The following is a 10168-nucleotide window of genomic DNA, read 5'->3' as shown; positions in this document are numbered from 1 at the left end:
GTGTGGGGGGGGGGGGGGGGGGGGTGGTATTACCAAAAAGGGTATTTTGGTGAAGCTGAAACATTTGGGTGGTCAGGGAAGCCTGAATTGTGGGAGACCCATTTTCATGGCTGTAGGCTGTCTGATATGAAGTGACTTGGGATAAAGAAACACTGTTCTGAATTAGACAAAGCACAGCCTTGAATTGGAGTTCCCACAGCCAGGGCCGTCCGGGGTGGGGGGCCAACTGGGGTGCCCGCCTCTGGCCCCGTGCTTTGGGGGGCCCCATGGAGCCAGGCAGAGCAGCGGCGGCGTGGAGCTGGGCGGAGCAGTGGCTCCGTGTCCAGCTGCTTGCTACCCCTGCCTCCCCGCCAATGCTGCCGATGGCGGTGGCAGCTTCTTTGGGTCTGGGATTGGAGCAGGGGCGGGGGGGCCCTGCATGGGCTGATTTGCTCCAGGCCCCGCACCCTGCTCGGGTCACCTCTGCCCACAGCCTAGGCTGGTAGCCAGATTAGCAGCGGCATTCATTCATCTACTTTTCTCCCAAAACAGATATTTTCATAAAACCATCCAGAGAGTTTGGTTTTTAATTTTGGTTTTGCTTCACATTAGAAGTGAAAAACCTGGAAGATGCTGTGAAATGGGATGGTCGTCTTCTCTGTCCACCCTACTTGTATATGATCCCACTAAAAAGTCTACCTGGAAGAAGACTTGTGTTAGCTGCAGACAACCACAGGGCAAGGCTTCCTCCATGTTACTCTCACTAGATTTAAATGTTTGTGTAGCAATAGTTCCTTCTTCCACCGATTCACTAACTGCTCTGTTGAGACAGACAACTTGAATATATTCCAATAAGAAATATATTCCTTACCTGCCACATCAGTAGCAACCAGTATTGGGATTCCCTTTTTCTTAAATTCTGAAATGACTTTATTCCTTTCACTCTGGTCCATATCGCCATGAAGGAGGCCTAGATTATGACCCTCCTGCTTGAGATTATTGGCTAGCTCTTCTGCATTTGCTTTCTTGGTGACAAACAGGAGAACACTCCCAGAAGAAGTGAACTCCACCAGGCGTCGAGTCAGCCAGTTCCACTTGGTAGGGCCAGAGAGGAAAATCTCTACAATCTGAGTAACATCTTCATTTGCCTGTTGGGAGGAGCAAGAAGGCAAAGTTATCACCTTGCATGCTGAAGCAAGCATGAGGCAGACAAGGAACGCGATGCAGGGATTCAGACTGGGGCAGTAGGCTGAAGTGGGTTCACTTGGAAAAGTTCCATTTCAATTTGTATTTGCTTCTCCTGCCTAACCCCCAAATACTTTATCCTAATAGTGCATGAAGGCAAGGATTAACTGAGCTACTCTTCCATAAACCTAGGAAAAGCAAAGGATACACTTTGCCATGATGCCTTTTAATACCCTACAATAGGGGTTCTCAAACTGTGATACCACGACATCTCGGCAGCCAGCAGCTTAAAAGTGGTTTGCAAACTTCTTTTCCCTCCCTAGAAGTGGTGGTGCGGGGGGCAGGGCCACTGCTGCACACCGCTTCCCTGTGGCTAAGTCGGCCACCGGGGGACCTCACCCCACCCCACTTGTTGACTGGCCGGACACGGCATGGGAGCAGCGCACAGTGCACAGTGGTGGCATGGAGTGCTGGATGGCGACAACAGCCCTGCCCCCCGTGCCACTGCTTCAAGGGAGGGAAGAGGTGGTGCTCTCCCCTACCCTGGGGGTCTTCAAGAGGAGGCTGGATATGCATCTAGCTGGGGTCATCTAGCCCCAACCCTCTTTCCTGCCTATGCAGGGGGTCGGACTCAATGATCTATTGAAGTCCCTTCTGACCCTAACATCTATGAATAAGAAGTTTGCATCCCACTTTAAATTGCTCGTGACCCCACCAGTTTGAGAACTCCTGCCCTACAGATTTAAAAGAGCATATTTGCTGTTTCCATCCAAATATGAGTGATTTTACTAACATCTACAAGGGCCAGACTAAGAGTAGGGACAAACGGACCTTTGCAGCTGCTTCAGAAAAAGGAAAGGGAGGAGTGTGCAGAACATGTTAGGGTATGTTACATCTGTCTGAGTGATACAAATGAGTTATATCGCCCTAACTTAGACTCTGCATGAGGCAGGGCTAAAGTTGAAGCAGTTCTCCTAGACTTGTAATACTACAGGTTCATGCACATTTAACAGCTCCCCAAGCAGCGGCTTCCCTCTCTGCTTTTGAGGCAGTTACAGATGTATATTTGTCTATAGTCCAAGCCAGCAAAGGACCAGGGACAAGGGGATAATCTGGTCTAAGGATATTTAGGGGGAAGGCACTTATCAGAAAAATCACTTGTGCATAACCTGAAGAAGAAACCTCCAGGACCTATGACGTTTCAGTTGAAGCAGGGTAAAGCACAGTGTTTGTCAGGTTCAGGAGCTGAAAGACGGTGAACAACACTATTTTGGGCTCCTTAGATTTTTCCTTAGTTGCATACGTTCTGATATATAGCATTTCACACTTTCAAAACATAGTAGTAATTGTGCCCAAAAGAAACCAGAACATTCTACAACAACAGAAGTAAAACTGCCTGACAAATATCACAGGCTGCTTACAGACATTAAAAAATAAAATAAAATAAAATAAAATAAAAAAATTAAACAAACAACCCCCCTGTGCTTTACCAGAAAAGCAGTGCATTAGGTCGACTCAGCTCCACAGTGTCTATATAGATCAGGCACTTCAGCAGGGCTTTTTGGCACTTATCTAAAGCTGATTCAATCAGCTATTAAATAAAAGCATCAAAAAGCCCTGCTAAAGTGCCTGATCTATGCAGACGTTGGGTGAGTTGGGTCCAACTATTGTGATGCCTCTTCTGGGTATGTGCTGGGCTTGGTGCAGGAGCATGCTGAGTTTAAAGCTCTGTTCTTTTGGGGGTTTTTAACATCTGTAAGCAGCCAATATGACTTCTTTCCTCAAAAGCAAAACACTTGCCTAGCAAGCTGAAAACCCAAGGCCTGGATCAGCCATTAATTATTTTATTAATATAACATAAGGTGTGATGAGTGATGCCATTTGAAGCAAGAGAGACAGGTTTCCTTTAGGGCATGACTGTTTTGAAAGTGACCTGTCAAATAATAAAATTCCTTAGCAATTTTCAAAAGTGAATATATTACCTGCAAAATTTCTTCAGAACACATATATACCTCTCACTTTATTGAACAATTTAGCTAACATATAGCTCATATACTGTCACCAAGCAAAACTGTAATAAAAATCCCTACATAAGCCAGCTGGAAGCCATTATATCAGTTTCATGAGCAGCCTTAATTGCAACATCTGTGCAAAAATTCAATTGATCATTTATGGTTTCAAGGCAAAGCACAGGAATTTATCCATGCGATTCCCAGACTGACAGAAACAAAACTATTGAACTAGCATGGACAGAATTAAAATTACCTGTGCATCCCCCCACTGACGGAATTAGATTGATTCTAACTTCTTTCTTAAAGTTGATTAGAAGAAAATTTGACAATGTTTAGATAAGAGGGATCTAAACCTTTAGCAAGTCACCAGCCTTACTAATGAGCTAAAAGTATTTTGACAATAAGAGACTGCAGAGTACATGAAGCCCTGTTTCTATCTAAGCTAAAGACAAAGCTCTCATTTGAGCAGCACTGCATCGTTAAATAGTATTCTGAGATAAGATACAGCAACTGGAAGAGGATGCTATTATGGGTTTAATGCTACTGTGCTTTTAACTGCACAACTGTAAACCACAGACATGCACATTTACACTTGCCTGGTCTGGTGTAAGCTGTATTTGGAACATAAGTAAAATCAATAAAATAAATTGCAAACAACAGGAACACATTTAATTTAACAATCTGAGTAATTTTCTTGGGGGGGGGTTATTTGCTTTTTCTTTTTTTTTTTCTTTTTCTTTTTTTGGGACTTCAGAGTAAACATTATGACATTGGCATTGGTTCACCCATTGATAACTTCCATTACTGAGAGATTAAAAGTCATTGCCACAAATGTAGGCTAGAAACGTGTAAAAACGTTTTTTTAAAATGAATAATTATTTGCTTTTTTATTCAAGAACACAAGCTATTTCATCACAGAATTCATCAAATTCATCCCAGCATTCTCCTTCAGAAACAAAGCTGTGAAATTACCTCTCCAATGTCTCCCTGAACCACTCGAATTGGGTCGATCAGGATATCTCTTGCCAATTTCTCAATTTTCTTTCGGAAAGTAGCACTGAACAAGAGAGCTATAAAGAAAAGAATATTTTAAGGCTGAATAAGTTCCCTTTCTACATGAAAAGACTTTATAGGTCTTACAGATAGATTTTATAGAGAAGAAATATAAGAACAGTTCTGGGTAATAGGGATTCTAAGTTATATTCTATTTTTACCATATTTAAAGCAAATCTCTGTTCAATCTCCTAGCAGAAATACACATCAAGCACATACATTTAATAAGATCACTCTAAATAGACAGGAAACGCTAAAAATAAGAGTATTTATTTGATGATCTAAAAAGATTGTGAGAAAAGAATGTAATGGTGCTTCATACTCCTATGGTGGTTCTCATCAGAAAATCAAAGCACATTCCTATATTAAATTAATTAATAAAATCACCTTGGACTTCAGTACTTTACACAGAAGGGTCAAAAACTGAAGCCGATTTTCATAAGTGCTCAGCATGCAGCAGCTGTTACTGAGAGTAATGGGAGCTGCTAAATGTTTTTAAAAATCTAGGCTTAAGTGATTTATCTAAAATAACAGCATAATTCAGAGACAAGGAACTATGCAGAGAAAGAGGATCTCCGAGCCCTGGCTCCAGAACCCTTGACTCAAAACTACTAGATCTCAAAAAACCTCTTCTGAGTTTTCCTCCTGCCCCCAAGGCAGTTGTTTTGAAGCATAGTTGTACTTACTTTGTCTGTCAGGACGCACATGGCTGGCGATCGATCTGACCTGGTATTCTACGAAAAAGAAAGTGCATCATATAGAATTTAGCATAATTTTGTTAACCACTAGAAGGAAATTTAGTCAAGACTGCTGAGCATACAACAGATTAAAAAAAAATTAAGAACTGGCCATAACAAACTGAAGTCTAAAGAAGATTGCATTCCATTAAGGCCCACTGTAAAACTTGCTGTTCAGAAAACAGCTCATTCCAATTACAGATAGGCAATTTTCAAACCAGATCATTAAATAGATGGAGGAAGGAGTACATGCTTTATGTCAGAGAGAATAGATACTTTGGCTCTGCTATGAGCACCTGTTTTCTTTATGCCTCTGCTTGTAAAACAGCATTATAGTTTTTGAGGAGGTCTATTGATTTTCTATCCTGAGGATTAGCACTACCCAAGTGTAGAGCTAACATGGGATACAGGCCAAACACTGCTGCCAAAAATGAGGGTACCATGGAGGTCCAGTGCCCAAGGTCCTTCTACTCCCAACTCTGAGTGACCCTAATACAATAGTCAATGGCTGGAGATGTTGGGGCATCCATCTCTGACTGGGCTGAACAAGAAAAGAGACTCCATGCCTTGAAGTCCCAAAACAAAAGCAGAACAAATAAGAATTATTCCAAGATGAGGTGCGTACTTTTTTTTTTAAAAGTTACATCAAGTCATTCTTCCCAAATGATTATGGAAATGCACAAGTACAAAATTTTCTATTTTCTATTTCTAACATATGTTATATGTTTCTATTTATGATGGTCTTTTTTCATCTGGTCAAACTCACAAGTAGAATTTTGAGGCTGTTGTAACCAATATTCTGCTTAACTTTATGCACTAAATCTAAATTGCTGGCAAAATAGCTCAGATAGCAACTTCAAAGCTATCATATTCAATATTTAGTATTTCACCTTCCTTGAAATGGTGGTTATTGGCACTCAGACAAACAGGCTGAAGCGCCTTTCTTATGTAACTGACTTCCAAGCTGTATATAGTTACTAATGAAATGCTTTCCTCCACTTCGGTGTGTTTTCTCTCATGCAAAGTCCAAGCTATCAAGGCACTGGGCTTTTTTAAAAGAAGATGAAGCCATCTGCAAATTCAAAGACATTAGGTAATCCAACACAGTACTTTTGTGAAGTACGCATCTGTTGTTATGGTGACCCCAATTTTATACTGCAGTGCTGCAGCCCACAGTCAGAGATAAAAATTAGGATCAGAACCCAGGAGTTCCTGAAACCTATTCCCAGTGTTTGTTCTGTTAGGCTTCACTAGTCCCTTCACACTTATGGCAATAGGAGAGGAACTTTAAACACCAGCCGCCAAAAAGTTCTGTCCATGTAGCCTTTTGACGACGAATACCTATGTTCTGTTAAGCTACAGGAGTTCTAGACAGTCAAATCAGCTTGACCACTGAGCACCAGTACTTTAAAGCATTGCGTAGAGGTTTTTTCTCAGTACGTACCGAAACCCATATCAAACATTCGATCTGCTTCATCAAATACAAGATACGAGACCCTCTGAAGATTGGTAGCTTTCTTCTTCACATGATCAATCAAGCGACCCTATCAAAAACAAAACATTCAAACCCACAGCATGTAAGCATAACGTGGTATTTTGAATATCAACTACATGCATCTGGCTTTGGAATTTAGTCCTCACCCAGTATAAATAATCTTAATACAAAAACAGAGGCTCGCAACAGAAGATAGCACTAATGTACACATTATATATACACAAATCAGTGGAAAGAAGATTCTAAATGCACTCAGTGACTGCTCATGTTAACACTATATTTGATGTGTAGATTTTCACAAGAACATTTGGACACAGGTAATTAAACCCTTCAAATGTCATAGGTTCATAGATGTTAGAGGCTGGAAGGAAACTTACAAGATTATCAGGTACAGCCCCCCTCTAAGTCTTCTCTTCTCCAGGCTGAACAGTCCCATGCCTTTCAGCCTTTCTTTGTATAACCTGCTCTCCAGACCTCTAATCATGTATGTGGCCCTCCTTTGGATTCTCTCAAGCTTCTCCACATCCTTCCTGAAGTGCACCGCCCAGAACTGGATGCAGTATTCCAGCTGCAGTCTCACCAGGACTGAGTAGAGTGAGGGGATGACATCCTTAGTCTTGCTTGAGATGCACTGGTAGATGCATGTCAGTGTTTGATTTGCTCTGCCAGCTACAGCATCACATTGGTGGCTCATGTTTATACTGTGGAATACTGACGTGAAGTATTAATTTAGGAGTTCAGTTTTCCCCTGAGTGTCGCTTATCAGTTGTCCCATTTCCTTCATCAGGGACCCCATGCTTCCCTTATTTTGTCTCTGACTTCCTCTGACTTCCAAAAGGAGGACTTTGTTGTCCTTGATTCCCGTTGCCAATTTGAATACGGTTTCTGCCTTTGCCTTTCTAATCTGCTCCCTACAGGTGAGGGCTATTGCTGTGTACTCCTCTTTGGTGGTAATTTCTGACTCCCATCCCTTATAAGCTTCTCTTTTCAATTTCAGTAGGTCCACGACTTCCCTACTGAGCCAAGGGGGTCTCCCAGCCCTTTTGCTGCTATTCTTACTAAAAGAAATGGACTTTGTGCTCCTAGGATTGTTTTCTTAAGGAATGACCACTCTTTTCGTAATCCCACAGTGCTAGGTTTCTTCTCGTGGTACTGCTGGGGCTCCAGCACTGTGGCTCTTACCCAGATATTTGGCTGCTCCCATAGGGCGGCCAATACCCTGGGTTTTTTTTCAGTCCCTCAATAACTGGTCCAAGAACTGCTCACACATTATCTTCAACCATGACATCTACAATAAACAGCTACTGCTGTGTTTCCTTTGGTTCATCCTCCTGCTGTACTCCCAGTTTTCCCTGCTACCCAATCTTCATCATCAAAATGTAAACCACTGGAATTGAATATATTTTTGACATGCGGTAACTGACCCTCCAATTCTTCCCTTCCAGACATCAGCACAAACTATGTGGTTGAAGGTTATTCAAATTGTGCCTAAAGATTCAAAATAATTGGCTGTTTATAACTGATAAGCAGTGAAACAAGTTGACACTGGTGCCTTTTTAAATTACTATCGTCAGATTTTTGAGTTAGTATTCTACCAGAATCACATGTTTACACCCCTCAGTATTGCTGTAATGCACTTTGAAGATTCAGGAAGTCAGCACTCAAGTTGGCCACATTTAGAAAATGTTGGTTACAGTGTTAGGAATTAGTAATTGAGTGCTGGTACTATACCACTCCTATTGAATCAATAATCAATCCTATTAATTCAATCTTTTCTCTCTCTTATTTAAAGATTATGCAAGCAACATTAAGAGGACAAGGTGTAAAGCAGTGGCCTCCAACCTTTAAGTAGGAGATCACCTTTGACATTTAAAGCAACCCAAGATCTACCATGCACTGCCACCACCCCTCCCCCATCGACTAACCTGCTGGGTTGGGGTGCGCATGTGCATGCACATGGACACTCAGCCCCCTCCCTCCCCACCCTCAGATTGACTCCAAGAGGCTCCGAGATCTACTGGTGGATCGAGATCCACTGGTTGGTGACTGCTGATGTAACCAATCACAGAGCAAGTTCGTTATGGTTCCCCATAATTCTCTGGTATCATCATACCACAGTTTGCCAGTGTCATCAGAAAAAACACATTCTGTCAGCATGGGAGGTACTCACTGGTGTGCAGACCACTATCTCCGCTCCTTCCTGCAGAGCCTTCGCTTGTTCCCACATACTTCCACCACCGTACACTGCTACGGAGCGTAAGTTATATGCTTTACCAAAGCGCTTGCATTCTGAATGGATCTGGAAGTTGTAAACAAGACAAAACACAACTCAGTTTTGTGAGATTCAAGAAGAGGGTGCCTCTTTTTTGAGAACATGATTCAGTTCTTCTATTCCACTGTCATAGACCAGGGCTTAATGTAACTCATGAAAATATATTAATCACTCTCAAGATTGAGTTTTGCTCTCTTACACATAATCTGCTACATCCAATATCTTCCATGGGAGGCCAATCCATGCATCCAACTGCAAAATTTGATCCAGAATATTTGTCACACTACAAACATGAACCCCAAAAATGTCCCATAAGGTGCATATTGGATATAAAATGTTCTACTGTATTCTCATTAAAACATAGGAACAACACTGGGATACTGCAAAAATGGCCAAGAGTTGGAAGAAAGTGGTGGGCACCAGTGAGCAGAAGGAGGATAGTAGAAGTTACAACTGTACCTGCTGGGATTGAGCTGGACAGGGGAAGATATGATGGGAGGGGGGGAAGAAAAATGTCAAGAGGCACAGAAGGGTTACACAGGAGATATGGTCAGTGGACACCTGACAAGGCAGCTATCCCAAATAATAACTGGACTGATACATGAGGCAAGGCAAATGTTGCACTTAATGTTTTGCACGTAACTGGAAACAAAATGTCCAATCATGAGGGGTGTCATTAAGACACTTCTGTCACGGTCAGACCATTATCTTCTATAGGTCCAGACCCCTATTCCCCAATGTTTCAGCTAGGTGATGGACCAGTTAGGTTGGTCTGCCCCTACAGACTCATGGAGTTGGTCAGATTCCAGAATTCTGGGGGACATTCACACTGACCTTAATTCTCACTCCACCAATGGCCTTGCCAAACACTGTAAGAGCACAATTACCTCAGTTAGACACAGTGGCACCAAGGCATCTGCATTCCCACTGCTGCAGTGGCACAGATCCCCCTTGCACACAGGGTAAATGAAATACACTCAAGGGTAGGCAGTTAGAATGCAGGTGGCTCTTTCTTGACCCATGCCAAAGCCAAACGGTTGCAGCACAGATTATTTTTAAAGGACTATGCCACAGGTGCTCAACCCCTGGTTTACAAGCCAAATCCAGTCCATGCAGCTATGTCATTGAGCCTATTGTGCTCCCCAAAGGTCCAAAAAATTTGGCAGCGGGGGGAGTGGTGGAAACGTTAATTGCTACTGACTTGCTGCCAAATTTCTGGACCTGTGGGGAGCCTGATGATGAGCCAGCTAGCACAGTGACGGGACGGTAATGGGCCGAATTCAGGTGGGTAGGGATGGACCAAGGTAACAGCATCTTCAAAGTGCTACCTGGCAGAATGGTTCTGGCTGAGGAATGGCCTGCTAAATCCAGGTCATCTCTGCCTGGAAACGGGAGTAATTCACAGTCCACTGTGATAGGTATTGCCACCTTTGCA

The 10168-nt window shown here is 42.6% G+C and overlaps 1 protein-coding gene across 1 annotated transcript in view; it reads right to left on the bottom strand.

Moving 5' to 3' along the window:
• DDX42 (DEAD-box helicase 42) overlaps positions 1–10168 on the bottom strand; it is a 38554-nt gene that overhangs the window by 8538 nt on the left and 19848 nt on the right. The window contains 5 exon segments of the mRNA XM_025196877.1: positions 851–1127; positions 4149–4246; positions 4916–4963; positions 6411–6510; positions 8632–8760. Coding sequence (XP_025052662.1) covers positions 851–1127; positions 4149–4246; positions 4916–4963; positions 6411–6510; positions 8632–8760 — 652 coding nt within the window.

The sequence above is a fragment of the Alligator sinensis genome, unplaced genomic scaffold (assembly GCF_000455745.1).
Source record: "Alligator sinensis unplaced genomic scaffold, ASM45574v1 scaffold444_1, whole genome shotgun sequence".
NCBI lineage: Eukaryota > Metazoa > Chordata > Crocodylia > Alligatoridae > Alligator > Alligator sinensis.
Note: the sequence above shows the minus strand (reverse complement) of the source record. Positions and strands in the feature narration are given on the sequence as shown.